Source organism: Squalius cephalus (genome assembly GCF_949319135.1).
Source record: "Squalius cephalus genome assembly, chromosome: 12".
Taxonomy (NCBI): domain Eukaryota; kingdom Metazoa; phylum Chordata; class Actinopteri; order Cypriniformes; family Leuciscidae; genus Squalius; species Squalius cephalus.
Window position 1 is genome coordinate 16,875,399 of NC_137133.1, and position 19,207 is coordinate 16,894,605.

The window sequence follows — 19,207 nt, forward strand, 5'->3', positions numbered from 1 at the left end:
ATTGCAATTAAATAGGAATTTGCTGTAACTCAGGCATGGAATGTCCAATCTGCCCCAAACTTCACACTTTTGATAAGCGTTCTGTCCTGAACACATCTACATGATAATATTCAGTTATAGTAATAGCGCCACCTACTGGCAACAGGAAGTGTCATGTTTAACACGTTGATGCCATTCTAGCAACATGTTAAAAATGCCATTGAGGTCTAAACATGCTAGAAACATGTTAAAACATGCTAGCAATACTTAGCTAAGTGCTAAAGCATGCTAATTCAATGAAACAGGATGTTGTTGTTACTCAAGAAGGCAATGTCCAATATGCGCCAAACTTCACACTTTTAATAAACGTTCTGTCCTGAACACATGACCATGCTCATATTCAGTTACAGTCATAGTGCCACCTGCTGGCAACAGGAAGTGACATGTTAAACACTGTTGTGGACATATAAAAACATATAAAAAAAGTGCCAGCAAGTGCTAAACATGCTAACAACATACTAGAAACATGCTAAAACATGCTAGCAAACACTTAGCTAAGTGCTAAAGCATGCTATTGCTGCAATTAAATAGGAATTTGCTGTAACACAGGCATGGAATGTCCAATCTGCCCCAAACTTCACACGTTTGATAAGAGTCATGGCCTGAACACATCTACATGAGAATATTCAGTTATAGTAATAGCGCCACCTGCTGTCAACAGGAAGTGACATGTTTAACACTGTTGTGGTCTCCTAATAACATATATAAAAGAGCCAGCAAGTGCTAAACAGGTTAGCAACATACTAGAAACATGCTAGCAAACACTTAGCTAAGTGATAAAGCATGCTATTACTGCAATTAAATAGGAATTTGCTGTAACTCAGGCATGGAACGTCCAATCTGCCCCAAACTTCACATGTTTGATAAGAATCATGGCCTGAACGCATGCCTATGCTCAAATTCAGTTATAGTAATAGCGCCACCTACTGGCAACAGGAAGTGACATGTTTAACACGTTGATGCCGTTCTAGCAACACGTTAAAAATGCCATTGAGTTCTAAACATGCTAGAAACATATTAAAACATGCTAGCAATACTTAGCTAAGTGCTAAAGCATGCTAATTCAATGAAACAGGACTTTGTTGTTACTCAAGAAGGCAATGTACAATCTACCCCAAACGTCACACGTTTGATAAGAGTTATCTCTTGAACACATGTCCATGCTCATATTTAGTTATAGTCATAGCGCCACCTGCTGGCAACAGGAAGTGACGTTTAACACTGTTCTTGACTCCTAATAACATATAAAAAAATGCCAGTAGGTGCTAAACATCCTACCAACATACTAGAGACATGCTAAAACATAATAGCAAACACTTAGCTAAGTGCTAAAGAATGATATTACTGCAATTAAATATGAATTTGCTGTAACTCAGGCATGGAATGTCCAATCTGCCCCAAACTTCACACTTTTGATAAGCGTTCTGTCCTGAACACATGACCATGCTTATATTCAGTTACAGTCATAGCGCCACCTGCTGGCAACAGGAAGTGACATGTTTAACACTGTTGTGGACTCCTAATAACATATAAAAAAGTGCCAGCAAGTGTTAAACATGCTAACAACATACTAGAAACATGCTAAAACATGCTAGCAAACTCTTAGCCAAGTGCTAAAGCATGCTATTATTGCAATTAAATAGGAATTTGCTGTAACTCAGGCATGGAATGTCCAATCTGCCCCAAACTTCACACTTTTGATAAGAGTCATGGCCTGAACACATCTACATGAGAATGTTCAGTTATAGTAATAGCGCCACCAACTGGCAACAGGAAGTGACATGTTTAACACGTTGATGCCGTTCTAGCAACATGTTAAAACATGCTAACAATGCTTAGCTAAGTTCTAAAGAATGCTAATTCAATGAAACATGACTTTGTTGTTACTCAAGAAGGCAATGTCCAATTTGCACCAAACTTCACATGTTTGATAAGAGTTCTGTCCTGAACACACATCCATGCTCATATTCAGTTATAGTCATAACGCCACCTACTGGCAACAGAAACTGACATGGTTAACACAGTAATGCAGTACTAACCACATAATTATTGTGTACTAAGCATGCTAGAAACAGACTGAACATGCTAGCAACACTTAGCTGAGTCATGAAGCATGCTATTATCACCATTATACAAAACATTTTGTAACTGACTTTGACATACTCTTACTATATATACCTCCTTAAATGTACATTTCCCAACCATGCTCTGCCTTCCTAAAGCCACCGAGTGTTGATGGCACGGGTGCGAGGGCCCTTTCATCGCTGCTTGCAGCTTTAATTCAGATTTTTTTTACACACAGACACACACACACACACACACACACACATATATATATATATATATATATATATATATATATATATAAGCCATAACAAAACATCATCAATATGAAATTAAATGTTTTCAAACAAAATACATTCATTTTACTTTCATAAATTAATTGCATATTACTTTCATATGAAAAACAATGATGATGATAAACGTCTCGGGTTACGACTGTAGCCCTTGTTCCCTTAGAAGAGTTGCTGCATCATATGATGACACTTTGGGGAACGCCTTCAGCGTGACTGCATCTGAAGCACGTGTGTAACTAGTCCAGTCCTGAATGGTACAAGTGATGGCAATTTCAAAACACTGCTTCATGAAGCTTCGAAACCTTTACAAATCTTTTGTTCCCAATCAATGGTTCGGAGCTTGTATCAAACTCCCAGAGTCACGTGATTTCAGTAAACGAGGCTTCATTACGTCATGACTGTTTCGAAATGTTTCGAAATTTCAATGGTTCACCTCTGAACCAATGATCTCTGTGGGTTGTACCTGATAACTGATCAATTTTATACATTTGTAGACATTTTAGTTAGACATTGATATAATTAAAATGAGTAATGGAAGTTAATAGTCTCTTAAAGGGGTCATGAACTGGATTGTTTTATTATTTTATAATGTTGCCTGGGGTGCCCTTATAATGTTAGTATGATTTTTACATAAAAAAATTGTCATAATTTATAAATAAAAGCCATTTTTCCAAGCCTGATTTCAGCTTCAGATTTGAACGCTCCGTTTTAAGGGGCGTGTCTGCTGTGAGACTGCAGTGTAAACGCCCACTGCTGTGATTGGCTGACATGCTTGCATATGAAATAGCTAGTATTACATGAACTCTCTCGAAAACTTTTACTACGTTTTTACTATTACAGCTATCGAGATTAACAAATCGTGAAAAGTATCGTTTAAAGCATTATATTTAAATCTATTCCATCACATGAAAGGTTGCTGCATGATGAGCACTGAGCAGATGACAGACAGTCTGTTGATCGCGTGAATAAAGATCTTATCATTGCAACGCAATTTTTGCACTCTCACAAATGCTTACACCAAATCACAATGCAAACACGATGTGAGTACACAGTAAGAGCTTCGTTGTGTAGTGTAACACTGTCATTATTTCATCACGAGTTTGGCAAGTGTCCAGATAAGCTCTCGCGGCTCGCGCTGTGCTGTTTGATTGATAGCTTGGGCGAAAGGGATCGTTCTTTGATCGCTTTCTGTAGGCTATATAATTTAATAACAGTTTTAAAAAAGATTATTTTCATAATACTACGAGAAATTATGTGAAGTTGATCGTTTAGTCACTGATGCATTTACAGTATTGAACGATTTTAAGAGAAATATCTGAACTTGAATAATTACACCGAAATCACTGATCGCAGATCAGGCATTAGAATACACATGGTTACTTACATGTTGCTGGCAGATCCGTGTCGGGAAATTGTGATTGACTGATTTAATAAAGTTGAACCATGCTGGAATCCGAAGGAAGCTAGACTGTCTTCTTCCACAAACAGGCACTGCACAATTTAGTCAACAGCATGTTTATTGCTTGTAAGTAGCTCGATCCGGTAGCAACTATCATGTCGTCCTATGTTATTTAGCATGTTTGGGCGAATCGGTGGGCGGGGCTAAACAGGCCGTGTTGAAGAAGGCGTTGATCTTCTTTTGTGGAGGCGGTGTTTTATCCTCTTTGACGTCATAGTTCCCCACTTTGAAAAACGAGTCGTTTGCTGAGCCTGATGTCTATAAAAGCTTTTATTGGACTAACAAGGTAGTTTTCAGTTCTGAAACTTACAGGATATTATTATAGTATGATGATCTCTTATATGTCAAAAGCTCAAGGAAACTTTGATTTCTCAGTTCATCACCCCTTTAATGCCTTTTAGCTGAGCCATTCACAGAACAAACAAAACAAACCCTGACAATTGATAAAATAACATATAGACACTTTCAAGATTTTACTTTCAATGAAAAAAAAATTGCAATAGATTTGTAAAAGGTGTTTTCTTGCATGTTTGGCCTGGGTTCCCTTTCAGTCGGGTAACGTTCGACTTAGTCGATTGTACCGACTGATGGGATCACGCCAGGGAGCCAGATGTCTTCGATATAGTATACAAATCAAGCCAAATGAGCTTTAGCAGGTGCGCAATCCACGCCCCGCCCTGCAGCGCGGGTATAACAGGGAAGTGGATGCACCCACCATTCATTATTTTCGCTTCGGAGCCGATCGATTGTTATGTCGATATCTCTGAAAGTGTACTTTAATAACAAGCCTGTGTGTGTCGGCACTTCTGTTGGAATCTCTCCCAGTGCTGACGTTACAGCGTGTGGCAGTGGTGATCGCGAGCTTCTGAACCTATTAACTGCTGTTCTCACAGCAACCTTTGTGTTTGTTGGCTGACGGTCGATTTAAGGGCAAGGAAAGTGAGTACTTCACTGACGGGGTTTCCCGTGAGTTTTGCCGCGGACATCCCTGTGTGCTCCAGCACTGGTGAAGGGCGTTATTCCAAGGAAGTAAACACTGTTGAGTTTTTCATCTTTCTTCTCCGCAAGAAGGATGTCTTTCCATCTGTGCACTACTGGATGTGGTCGTTCCCTAGCCCTCTGTGATGGTCACAATATCTGTGTCGCGCGTTTAGGGATCATTGGCTCGGTCTGGTTGATATGGAGGATGCGGACAAGGTTCGGATCCTGGACTCCCCAATTTCCCAGACGGGGTTGTTCGGCGACGCTACAGTGGGTGGTGCCCAACAGCCTTCTGTAGCTCAGTCGCAGGTGGAGGAAGCCCGACACACCCTGCCGCGACGGCCTGCTGAACCTCTCACCCCGTCGCCGCTACCGGTCACTTCACCAGCACGTCGCCGAGGGCGCCCCCCTAAGCCAGCTCAGCCTGTTAGGCCCCCGCCACAGCTCGGGCCTCAGCATAGAGCTAGCCATAGGCAGGCTGCCCAGGCTGTGTCAGATCTTGCCCGTCCAGGAGGCAAGAGTAAGCGTCCCTGATATAGGCTACTCAGGGTTGGGGACGAAAGTTTCTCTGGTGGTTGTTGTTCCACCATTGTCTCTCCGGAGTACAGTGGTTTCCGAATCGCCAAAGGGACAGAAATTCTCAACCCTGGGTTTCAAGAGGTTCAGATTATCAGACACCCCAGATCAGTTTGGCCTGCCTCAATCCCCTCTTGTGTCGCCAGTTGGCAGACGAGTACGGTTCAAGGACCCAGGTTTGCCTCCTCCCGTACTCAATGCCACCAAGTGGAGGCAGGTTAGTGTGATACGTACACAGACCCCCCTCCGGACCGCCTTAGGGCCCTCCGGGTTGGGGCCCTGCCCTCTACTTCACTGCCCTCCTCCTGGTACGTCAGTGGTGCCACGAGCCCCCCTGGTAAGGTTTCTGCAAGCCTGGAAAGACCTCTGCAGACCGTCCAGCTGGCTCCTGAGCACCATTGCACGCGGCTACACGATTCAGTTCCACCGGCACCCACCCAGATTCGCTGGCGTTTGCTCCACGGTTGTGAAGAGCAGATCTGCCCCAATCTTGCGTGCGGAAATTGCTGTCCTATTGGCGAAGGATGCAATAGAACCGTTGTCTGTAGCCGACATGAAGCAAGGGTTTTACTGCCCTTACTTCATTGTGCCAAAGAAAGGAGGTGGATTAAGACCAATCTTGGACCTACGCATCTTGAATCGGGCTCTTTACAAGCTCCCGTTCAAGATGATAGTGCTCAAGGACATATGCAGATGTGTCCGTCCAGGAGATTGGTTTGCAGCGGTAGACCTGAAGGACGTGTACTTTCACGTCTCCATCCTGCCGCGACACAGGCCATTCCTGAGGTTCGCGTTCGAGGGTCGGCGTATCAGTACAAAGTCCTACCCTTTGGACTGTCTCTGTCCCCCCACGTCTTTACGAAGCTCGCGGAGGCGGCCATTTCTCCCTTGAGAGAACAGGGCGTTCGTGTCGTCAACTACCTCGACGACTGGCGATACTGGCTCAGTCGCGGGAACAGTTGTGCGAACACAGAGACTTGCTGCTCCAGCATATCAGTCTATTGGGTCTTCAGGTCAACTGGGAAAAGAGCAAGCTCACCCCCGGGCAGAGCATCTCTTTTCTCGGTATGGAGTTGGACTCGGTCGAACAGACGGCACGTCTAACGGAGGATCGTGCCCAGTCGATGCTGAACTGCTTGGATACGTTCAAGAGCAGGAAGGTGGTTCCACTGAAATACTTTCAGAGGCTCCTGGGGCATATGGCTTCCGCAGCGGCAGTCACACTGCTGGGGTTGTTACATATGAAACCACTTCAGCATTGGCTTCTTGGCCGGGTCCCATGGAGGGCATGGAAAGACGGCAGGTTCCCGGTTGCGATTTCTCGAACTTGCCGGAAAACCTTCCAACCTTGGTCAGACGCTGTGTTTCTCCGGTCCGGTGTGTCCATGATACAAGCGTCCAGGCATTCGGTGGTGTTCACAGATGCCTCCAAGACAGGTTGGGGGCCACGTACGATGGGTATGCAGTAGCAGGACGCTGGACAGGTCCTCAGCTGCATTGGCATATCAATTGCCTCGAATTGTTAGCGGTACTACTTGCTTTGAGACGCCTCAAAACGCCGCTCTCGGCAAGCATGTACTGGTCAGATCGGACAATACCACAACCGTGTCGTACATCAACAAGCAAGGTGGTGCACGTTCACGTCATCTGACACAACTCGCCCGTCTCCTCCTTTGGTGGAGTCAGAAGCATCTGAGGTCGCTTCGTGCCATTCATATTCCAGGTTTGCTCAATCGTGCCTTCGACAGGCTCTCACGACAGCAAATAAAGCCTACGAAATGGCGACTCCACCCCCAGTCGGTTCAACTGATCTGGGATTGTTTCAGGGCCGCACAGGTATACCTGTTTGCCTCTCCAGAAACGACCCACTGTCAGTTGTTTTATTCACTAACCAAGGGCTCTCTCGGTGTGGATGCACTGGCACACAGCTGGCCGACGGGTCTACGCAAGTATGCGTTTCCCCCGGTGAGCCTAATTCCACAGTTACTGTGCAGAGTCAGGGAGGAAGAGGAGCAGGTCTTGCTAGCTGCCCCTTATTGGCCCAACCGGACCTGGTTCTCCGAACTCATACTCCTCTCTTCAGCCATTCCCTGGCCCATCACCCTGAGGGAGGACCTTCTCTCTCAGGGGCAGGGCACCATTTGGCACCCACGTCCAGACCTGTGGAGACTCCAGGTCTGGTCCCTGGACGGGAAGTGGAGGTTCTGAGGGGTCTACCACAATCTGTCGTAGACACTATCACCTCTGCTAGAGCCCCATCCACGAGACTGGCTTATGCATCGAGGTGGAACTTGTTCGTCAATTGGTGTTCTTCTCCCGGAGAAAACCCCCGAGTTTGTTCGGTCGGATCGGTGCTTTCTTTCCTGCAAGAGGGGTTGGAGCGAGGGCTGTCTCCCTCCACCCTCAAAGTGTATGTTGCCTCTATTGCCGCACATCACAATGCAGTTGGTGAGAAATCCCTGGGGAAGCACGATCTGATCATCAGGTTCCTTAAGGGAGCAAGGAGGTTGAACCCTCCTCGCATCTCTTCCATACCCTCTTGGGACCTATCTCTGGTGTTAACAGCACTTCAGAGACCTCCCTTTGAACCCCTGCAGACAGTGGAGTTAAAAATTATGTCTCTCAAGACAGTGCTCTTGCTTGCACTGGCTTCTATCAAGAGGGTAGGGGACCTGCACGCTTTCTCGGTAGACGAATCGTGCCTGGAATTCGGGCCGGCTGACTCTCAGGTAGCACTGAGACCTCGGCCTGGATATGTGCCAAAAGTTCCCACTACTCCCTTTCGAGATCAAGTGGTGAACTTGCAAGCGCTGCCCCTGGAGAACCCTAGCTTTTCTCTGTCCAGTCCGCACCTTACGGACTTATCTGGACAGAACGCAATGCTTTAGAACCTCAGATCAGCTCTTCATCTGTTTCGGAGGCCTGCAGAAAGGGAAGGCAGTCTCTAAGCAAAGGCTGGCATCTTGGTGTACGATACCCAAGGTGTACCTTGTCCCCCAGGGTTGCATGTCCACTCCACCCGGAGTGTTGCTACTTCCTGGCCGCTGGCGCAGGGTGCCTCGCTGGCAGATGTTTGTAGAGCTGCGGGTAGGGCAACACCTAATACGTTTGCTAGGTTTTATAGCTTACGTCTTGAGCCAGTAGCTTCTCAGGTGCTCTCTTCAAATAGAGCACGCTCATGTCGGCTTGCTACGTATTCCCCTACGTAACATATAGTTATGTGACGATAACTATAATCAGATGTATAATGTAATATTGTTGATGAATAAAAATGAGACTAAATGTGGTTTACAAAATAAAAACTATGCTAAAATGTCTCTTCATTTTCGTTGACCAAAACGAGACGAGACGAAATGTTATGACATTATTTCGTCTCGTTTAGTCGCGTTATTATTATTTTGCAGTATTTCTGTTTCCTGTGTCTCACTTCAGGGGCTGCATCAGGTCGCACTGCGCAGAGTCAGACGCAGGCGATGTCACTTCCTCAAGCCCCACTCGCGGCATTATGTAGAAGATGCAGCTGTGGTGATTTAGCGTAAACGACAACAAACAAAATTAAGTCTGACGCCCGTTTCACACATACTCTGTGTGCAGTGTGTATGCGGTGCAGGAGCAGCACGCGCTATACTGCTTTCAAATATGCTGCATTTGCAGTGCGTAACTGATCCACGGCTGTACCACAAACACATACTCACTATTTTTATTTAAAATCCAGAAGTTATCAGCTACTTTTATTAAAAAAAAAAAGTTTTGTCAGCATTGCTATTCTCTTTGTACACATATACACTCTTTAATAGACGTAATTCACGTTTAAACACAATTTAAAAAATGTATTATTCAATGCATTACTTTTATATAGATTTATACATTAAGTTGCTCAAGCAAGTGGTAAAATATTTAACCATGTACTTATATTAAAATCGCAAACATTTAAAATTAAAACTTAAAATTGACATTTTTTGATTTAATACAATAAATCTTGCATGTCACAAAGAACTTGTTTTTCCACCTCCACGAATGAGAGGAGTGTTACTTTTCTGTTCACTATTTTTGCTATTTTTCCATAGTGGTACACTATATTAACTGGGTTAAATAGAATTGCATTACTAAAAATAGACTAAAATACAATTTTCATTGACTAAAACTAGACTAAATGTCATCAGTTTTTGTCGACTAAAACTAGACGAAAATAGTCATGGATAATTCTGACTAAAATAATACTAAAATGCTCAGACTTTTAGTCGACTGAAACTTGACTAGACTAAAAAGAGTATGAACGTGACTAAAACTAATAAAAACTAAAATGACAGCTTGACACAAAGACTAGACTAAAACTCAAATTAAAACAGGCCGCCAAAAACAACACTAGTCGGTAAGATCGACTAAGTCTCCATTCCCTCATTCAGGGAACGAGGGTTACATTGGTAACCAAGACGTTTTTGTTGCATTTACACTGTTCTGACCACTAGGGGTCACCGACAAAGCTTCAGCTAAGTCTGTACCATGGAATCCGGCCCCATGGGGCAGGATGCTTAAGGGAGAACCAGAGCAGACAGTGGGTCATCTCTTGTGATGCCAGATCGCGCGTGTCACCTCCCGAAGTTTTAACACGAGCAGGAAGACACCCTCTTTCAGCTGTGCTTATACTAACATTTCAAGTTTCAAACAACACCAAATAGGACAGACAGTTCAACATAGAGCACTTGCTAAAGAGCAAAAACTGACATTGCTGCGTTGCCGGCCTCCCTTTTTAGTTTCCGCCTTATGCCGTCACACGTCACAAGGTGACACAGCACCAATAAGGATTGAACTAGTTGCACACATGCTTCAGACGCAGTCACACTGAAGACGTTCCCCAAAGTGTTGTCATACGAAGCAGCGTGAGTTCCCTCAAAAGGGAACAGCTTGAATCTCCTTTTCATGCTGCAATGCTACATCAATTGGTGGCAGCAATTGAAATGTGAACTTTTTCTTTTCCAAATCCTCTCTCTTTTTTCAAAATTAGACTATATGGTCTATGAACTTTTGCTCTGCAAAAACACTTTAAGACATTCAATTGTTTGTCATTTTAATTTACTGTAATAGAGGAAAATGCAAAGGAACAGCTTCATTTGACATTAAAGTGCTCTGTTTGGTTAAGAGTTATTTTAAAGTCTTGAATATTTAAAATCCAAAAATATGACATTTTTAAGACTGGCATCTCATAATGGGAATTAAACCCTTTAGTTTTAACCACAATAAAATCATAAAAGTAGTCACACTTTATTCCAAGTCCTCTCAAGCTACATTATAGTAGTTATTCACTGACAATAGTGAGCTATTAATCACTGCAATTTGACCATTAAGTGAGATTTTTATTCAATCGTTATGGTTGGTTTTGTGTATTGGATCAATTGATTCATTGAAAATATTAAATTCAAAAGAACGATTTGTTCACAAATCACCTACTCTTTTTGAACGTGCCAAATGAGAGCTCAGTATATCAGTCTATTTCTCACACAAACTTATCATACTGCTTCAGAAAACTTGGAATGAATCCTTTTATGGTGCTCTTGTGGTGTTTTTCAGTCATTTTTGTCATTTTGAAAGCTCCAGCATTTCTTCACTTTCATTATATTAAAAAGCATGCAGTAGTAAATAATGGCAGATTTTTTTAATGTTTTATGTGCCTTATGTACCTCGGGGCTTATTAGTACAGAATGTGAATTTATACATCCACTCTTGATTGCATGCATTGATTCATATGCTACCTTTTGTACAATGTTATTACATAAAAAGGAGAAATGTGTAAGGAAAATCTCTGCACTCTTGTAAGAATGTTCTATTTAGAATCCCAGTGAACATCCTCATTCTGATTTATTAGCACTGTTATTTATGTGTACGTCAGTTTTTATGTTTCAAAAGGGTGAGAGAAGGTTTTTCTCCTCAAAGATTGATGTAGTTGTTCTGTCAGTGAGGAGCAGCAGGTGCAGTGCTCTATCGATTGCTGCCTAGTTACCTCTGTTTTACACTGACTTCAATAATCAGCCAATCACTGACCTCTGAGTCATACATCAACATAACATCTCAAAATAGGCCTAATTTTGAGGGGCAGTTTACATGACACAGTTTTCAACAAAAAATTTAAAACTTTATATGCGTTTTGGCTGTTCATGTACACGCCAACGCTGTTTCGGGGTCCTGAAAAAACAAACTTTTGAGAAAGGTATTCAAACTGCAAGTTTTTTTTTTTTAACTATACCCTTATCAGTATCATCTCTGTGTAAACTACAAAAAACGTGCATTTGTGAAAACAGTGACGTCATGCGTATGGGTCTTACGTGTTCAGTTTGTAGGCCCGTAGTGCTTCTTTACAAAGTGACATCGCCAACTACTGGCCTGGCATGATAATACAGCGTTTTTAGTAGTTCTCGTTGATCCATGTGAACAGGGATCGTTTTGACAACGTTGTCATCTGTATATATAAATAAAACCTTTTCCATTTTTAGTACATCGTCGTGTAAACTTACCCTAAGTAATATGAAAACCTCACATTCTGCTCTGCTTCTCTGGTCTTAATATAAGCCGGGCAGACTATAATTCACTTGTGTTTTCACCTTAAGCGAAATGAAAAACATTGCTGTCAAAAATAACAAAATGCACAGAAGCATGACATACTGAATTATTAATTGTATATTAAATAAATATGTATTTGAATAAAAAAAAATGTTATATAAAAATGTTACATGCATGTTTGTGGTAGAACTTGGCACCGGCACCAGCATGTACTGTAGTAAACAGACATTGTTGTGTGTGTTTGTTTTGTGTGTGTGTGTGTGTGTGTGTGTGTGTGTGTGTGTGTGTGTGTGTGTGTGTGTGTGTGTGTGTGTGTGTGTGTGTTTGTGTGATTCCTGAAAATGGTTTGAATATGTTGTAGATACAGCTTAAAAAGTGTTCAGCCATGAGTGAAATGACACATTATAAACAATTATACTCTGAGATGGATGATTCATAATGTTGCCTTCAGATCTGTCGTCTTTGGTTTTGTTTATCAGCTCATGATGGTTCACTGGTAGCCGCTCATACACAGTTAAGTTTGTCATCCTTCTTCATTCACAGCGTCCCTGCCTCCATCATTCATTGTTCTCTTCTGTCACCAGTTGCCATAGTGAAGCAGAACAAGGATCCGTCTGTGTATGTGTGAAGTGTGCAGCTTGTAAGGGTTCACACCCACAAACCAGCACAGACAGGTGTGCATGTCAGGCTGAATCGAGAGGAGAGAAATTGGCCATCTTTGGGTTCTTTGTGATATTTTTACCCTGGTGGTGAGCGTCTTTTCATCTTGGCTCAGTGGAGGCTGTCAGACTCTTTACTGCCCCATGCAGCTTTTGATCAGTCTTAAAACACCTCAGACACATCTCTGGAAATAGCCAGATTTGTTATTCGCTCTTATTCACAAAGCAGAGCTGTCATTTCCACAACCTTCCACAACCCTCGCTTTAATCATCAGCATGCAACTTGTTAGACAATTTGTTGTGAAGGTTGTGGAAATGACAGCTCTGCTTTGTGAATGACTAAAAAGGAGCATTTTCGAGGATAAGGGCTATTAGACAGTCAAGTTTTGTCAAATATAAAATGCAATTCATTTGTAACATGTTTTATATTTATCTTTATGAAAAAGCCCCAGAGAGATGATGGTATATGTTAGCCATAGGGAGATATAGTTTGGAATAGAGGTATATTTCTTGCATTTGATGTGAAAAGTTGTGGGTTAAAAATCTCACTTAACAAAAATAATAATAATAATAATTATTATTATTATTATTATATTTTTGAGCAGTGATTATGATTTATTATTAATAATATTAACCTTTTTTTCCATTTATAAAAATCGTCCACAATTTCAAGTATCTGTCAGAGGATAATGGGTGCATTAACTGTTAACAAGATATGTACGATAATAAGAGTTAAAAAGAGACGTACGTAAACTTACTCCCTTGAATGTGAATGTCTGCAGCACGCATTACTTTGAAATTAAATTTCAAATCAATAAAAAAATCAATAGTAAACAAGACAATTAAATCTCAGAAAATGCCTTTCTTCCAATAAAACTACTCCAATAAAATGCTACATCTAGACGATCAAGTTTTTATGAGGTGTTCTGGTGATCTAGTCCTATTTCATAAAAACACATTTCTAAATGAAGTAATTAATAGTTATTAAAATAGTTACATAATTCATCATATTTCAACTTTTGAACAAACAGCCAAAATCGTTAGAGGATATCTGTCTTCATTATCCTCAAAGAAATTCATGGGCAATTACATTTTAGATTACAATTTAGATTTAGATTGGTTTTCTTTCTTTTCTTTTCTTTTTTTTTTTTTTTTTTTTGCTACACCACACAAATATAAGACAGATTGCAGATTGTATATGGGAAGCCTGTTTCCTGAGGTTATTGCTTGTGAAGGGAATTTATTTATCTCCACAGGTTAGAAAAAAAAACAATTATCTTGATTTATGGAAAGTAACACATTTATTTTGAGATACATCTGCATTTGTTTCTGAGAATAAAAAAATCATATACCTGTTGTGTAGAATTCAGAATTCAGATCTTAAAAAGAGGTCTAGTTACATTATTTAGACACCTCAAAAATAAATAAAATAATTATCCAATAAGACTTTAGCATTTCTCCTGCTTCTTAAACAGTGTATATTTGACAGATGCTGTATAATCAAAGCGACTCACTTTGCATTCAACTTATGAGTTAGTTAATTAAAATAAAAAGTTTGGCGTTAGTGTCATTTTTATTTGCAATAAATCTACCAAAACCAAAATGTATAGATCCATTGCAAATTTCCTAAAACTGGCACATGATGAAATAAATAAATGCTGTTATTTTTAATTGTCTATTTATCACATAATCCTGAAAAAAAAAAAAAAAAAATGTGTTATGGTTTCCACAGAAATATTAAGCAGCAAAAAGTTTTTCAACATTGAAAATAATAATAATAAACCTTACCAATCTCAAACTGAATGGTATTCTACTATATACAGTACTGTATATATTATTGAGATGAATGTAAAAATGGCCTTTATGTAGTTTTTGTTTATTACATTTGACTCACTTAAGCAATATATTTATTTTACACTAACATGTCAAAGATGTTTAAGGGATGTTAACCATTTAGGCTAAACATTTATCAATTTAGCACTGCTAAACTGCTCTCCCCAGGCTAGGAATAAACTCATCTAAGTGCACTTACAGATTGTATCTGGAACTGTAATTGTGGCTAGCAGTCATTTCAGTGAGACTTTTACGTAACACTTTAGACACTTTGCAACTACATGTCAACTAACTCCCATTAGAGTATTAGTTGACTGTTAGCTTAGGGTTAAGGTTAGTATAATAAGTTGACATGTAGTTGCAAAGTTACTTATAGTCAGTAGAATATCTGTTGGGGAGCATCACAATAAAGTGTTACCAGATATTAAAGGCTGACAGTCTACTAATACTCTAACGAGAGTTAGTTGACATGTTGTTGCAAATTTACTTATAGTTAGCAAAATGTCTAAAGAGGACTATCGAATTGTTACCGAGTTTTGTAAGATGTCTATAAAGCCAGACCACAATAGTAGAAGATTGAATCATTTGGTCGTGTGGTCATCCGTCTTACCTTATCTCTTCTCCATCATCAGATCCCTGTGATGACAGGAGCCTTCATGGACTCATCGCCTCACGATGACTACAGCACGGATCACTCTCTCTTCAACTCCTCTGCTAGCGTCCACGCCGCCGCTCTGGCAGCTCACAACCAACAGGAGGAGCAACAGTCCATGTCCCGAGATGCCATATGGCTGTGGATCGCCATCACCGCCACCATCGGGAACATTATAGTGGTGGGCGTTGTTTATGCCTTTACGTTCTGACCTCTAGAATGAAACCAACTGAACTTTGGAGATAAATTCGTCCCCAAATACAGGGTGCCGGGGCCCTCATCAGACGAACAGTGTGTGCAATCATTCAAGAAAAAAAAATGTACACGGTGTTAGTTGTTTATTTTCTATTCAGAACAGTATTTAGAAGCTCCAGAAATTATTTTGTAATTTTCATGTTGAAAACTTTTTAACTAGATTGTTTGATGCTAAACAGTGTAATGTGAGGAAAATCCGCTGTTTTTATTTTTCTGAGTGACTAATACTGCCAGACTTTTGCCAAATAATTGGTATGTGTTTTTTTTTTTTTTTTTTTTTTGCTTTTAGTGTGTAATAAGAAATGCTTTATTAAGCTTTAAACGTCTAGAGGGCAAACGCTACTCTCTGGAAGTCATCCAGCATCCTTTTTAGAGCAGTGATGAGGAAGTTGAAATGAATCCACAAACCTAATTTGGAAAAGTAACCATAAAATAATGTAAAAGTAGGAAGTGAAGAATGTAAGTGCCCAGAACAGGAAACTAAACCCTTTTTTTTTTATACTAATATTTTAACATTGGTCTAAAACAGATAATAAACGATAAAAGCATTTAAATTTTTCTTAATTCGTGGGGAATTTTTACACATTGGTTTATTTTTTATGTATTATTTAATTTTTTGCCCCCAGGATACTTCAATTAGGAGACAATCTCTTCACTTAAATATCCACATAGTAAAATCACCATTTTAGTTCATGGAAGGTACCGTTTAACATTTAAGAAACACCACACAATGATTTTAATTAAAACCTGCATTCCAGTAAATGATTTCATACGGATAAATCATTCCGCCCCCATAGTTGAGGATGACAAGTGCAGCTTGTATTTGGTAGAGGTCAAAGCTTTGCTTTTAATGAGCTCAGCATAAAAAGGTGGTGGTTGCTATGGTGACTGTTTCATGCTGTCTGGGAGAAAGTGGCTGCGGCTTCTTATCCCACCATCATACACCTGCAAACATCTTTACTGCCCGCTTGCACAAAGCAACTGTCCAAACAAATTGCTCATTATTATTATATATATTTTAAATAGTCTTTTTTAGAGCATTTCAAAGCCTTAATAAAGCATATGACTGGACCAACAATCCCTACTGAAAAGGAATTAATTGACTGCTCTAGGTTTGCTGATGCTGGCTAGTTGACCAACGTGGTCTTTCAAGGGAAGATAGTTTACTACTGTAGTTTAGGAACAGCAAACACACTCTTGTTTTAAGATTAATCAATTCTCTTTTAATTCTGATCACGCAACTGCCAATTGTTTATGAGACTTAGTCTTCAGATGTCCTTAAATGTCTCCAACTAAAAAAGGTTTAGAAAGTTATTTCATACCAGTCAAATTTTTACAAACCAGTCAGATCTGCAGCATTTTAACTAAACTCTCTGTAAAAACGATTTGTAATTGAGTCATTATTGACCGGACAGTTTTCAGACTGTGACGGTCACAGTATTGATCTGATCAACATACTTTAGACCTACGGTTCACTTGGATGAAATGGACTGGGACCAAGCTAAGATGATCATCTATCATCTTTTCTGCAATGGATTGCACTAGAAGATGAAGTTGAATATATGCTGAACAGGAAAATGGCCTTCACTTTATCATTGACTTTGATTTATGGACTGGATTTCCATATGTAAAAATACTTTGCAGATAAACTGTAACTGCCACAATGAAGTTTGATTAAGAGCTGATTGTTAATTATGGTATACAATACGATCAAATTGGAGAGATTGAAACGTCCTCCAAAGTCTCTTTTCCATTAAGGGAATAAACTGAAGTTTGCTGGTACCAATGCAGTTCCTAATAGAGGAGAATCTGTTATTTAGACTAGCTCAAATCAAAATACACTAACAACAGTAAACCTTAATTTAGAAGTGTGATGCAAAGTAACAAGCAATGTTCTGCTCAGCAAAAACAATGTAGATATTAAGATTTTTAGCAAAAGTCATGTCTGTTGATGTTGAGAGGTCTTTATATAGAGGCCTGATATGTATTATGGCAAATGAACACTGGTGTGTTCAGCTAAATTCTGCTTCACCTGCACTGCTATGTGTTTCCTTTTGTATTGAAAAAACACTGTTGAATTAAACGAGTCATTGAACACCAGATGTGCGACTGTCATATACTTTTGTCATATACTTTTTGAATTTTCTCATCTTTTCTGAAAATGAACTAAGCAAAACCTTGACACTTTCACCTCAATAATCTAGTTGTCATTAATAGAATACATTAACATGTGAGTGTCCATGTTTACAATCAATAATCAATTACTATTTTGGAATCAGCAGCTTGGTCCACACATAAACTGTAAAGGAAGAGTGAAAACAATCATGGAGAACATTTTAGGGTTATGTATTTAACCCGGTACCCTGAGATGGGAACGAGACATGGGGTTGAAGCTTTGGGAACTCGTCTGCCGAACCGGTGTCTGATGGTGTCTACCTTATTGACTGATGGCAGTCCTATGACATCACATGGAGCACCGTTTGTATACACTTCATTTCACGTCATCAACTTTGAATTGTCTGAAGAAAGACACACAGGCATGCCCAAAGCATGGCAACGTGACACAGCATATTGTTCCCATCTCAGGGAACCAGTTAACATATTTAACCATAAGACGTTCCCTTTCAAGGAAACTCAACGCTGCATTATGGTGTTGAAGCAATGGGAACATTAATACCCACTACACCATGCTGAACAAATGCATGCTAATACATAATCCATGGTACTCCTTCCATCTGAAGCTGAAGCAGACAACAAATGGGATAACTGTACACACCCTCTCTCTGTCATATCAGCCTACTAGTCCCTTGACCTCGGCCAAAGACAACTGTAAAGCTCTTAGAGAGCAGCTCTACCGAAGGGAGTGTGCAAGGTAACACCTCTGCAGTCAAATCCCCAGACTTAATGTGATGGAGAGGGTGACAGATGAGAGAATGGATCACCAAATGTGATTTGGCCTACCCCCACTAGCTCCTCATATGCGAGGCCAGCAGAGGAGGCGGACTCATTGATAACATCTGCCTCAACTCCCTCCACATCTAGTTCCACAGAACTAGATAGACACAGCCAATAACATGCTCTCAGACAGATCAGAAGAGGGCTTCCTAACCCAGCATGAGAGCAATGGAGCTAGCGGGAGGAGCATGAAGAAGGGCAACACCCTTGTCAAATTCCTCTGCCAGCTCCACCTACAATCCCCACAATTGGCACCGCGGGGCCTAAATAGCGTGGTGCATACGCTTGACTCCCATTGTCAACTTATTACAGTGAGTCCTGCTCCCTAGAGAGCCAAACGCACATGCTTTGGTCCTAAACAAATAGGCAATAAGAACTTCCTGATCTGTTTAGAGCTTGCCATATTTCTTCTTTTTTTTAAGTTTTCAGATTTCAGTTTTCTTTTCAAAACAATCAATAATTCACTTGGACAACCTCTTTTTTTCCCATGCACACACAAAGCGGCTTCCTGAAGACAACAAAGCTGATGACATGTAATGCAGGCGCCCTTTTAAATGCATGGGAACCCCATTTATTACATCATAGGGCATGTGTAAATGTGCCAATTGATTGGCAGACGGTAGCCCTATGACGTCACATGGAGCGCCCCAGAGTATAAAAGGGTGCCTGCCTTAGACATCATCAGCTTATTGTCTAAAGGAGACTCGCAGGCATGCCTGAAGCATGGCAATGAGACACAGCATCTCTCTCTCAGGGAACTAGGGTTATATTCATAACCTGAGACGTTCCCTTTCGATGGAACTCAACACTGCGTCATAGCGTTGACGCTTTTGAAATGTCAATATCCACTTTGCCATGATGAACAAGTGTCTCCATACTCCTCACA

The 19,207-nt window shown here is 40.7% G+C and overlaps 1 protein-coding gene across 1 annotated transcript in view; it reads left to right on the forward strand.

The window, feature by feature from the left end:
* LOC307168796 (uncharacterized protein C14orf132) overlaps positions 1-17,461 on the forward strand; it is a 33,114-nt gene extending 15,653 nt beyond the window's left edge. Inside the window, exon 2 of the mRNA XM_079889039.1 lies at positions 15,092-17,461. Coding sequence (XP_079745165.1) covers positions 15,092-15,322 — 231 coding nt within the window. The 3' untranslated portion in view covers positions 15,323-17,461. The remainder of the gene's footprint in view (positions 1-15,091) is intronic.
* Positions 17,462-19,207: the final 1,746 nt, after the last annotated feature.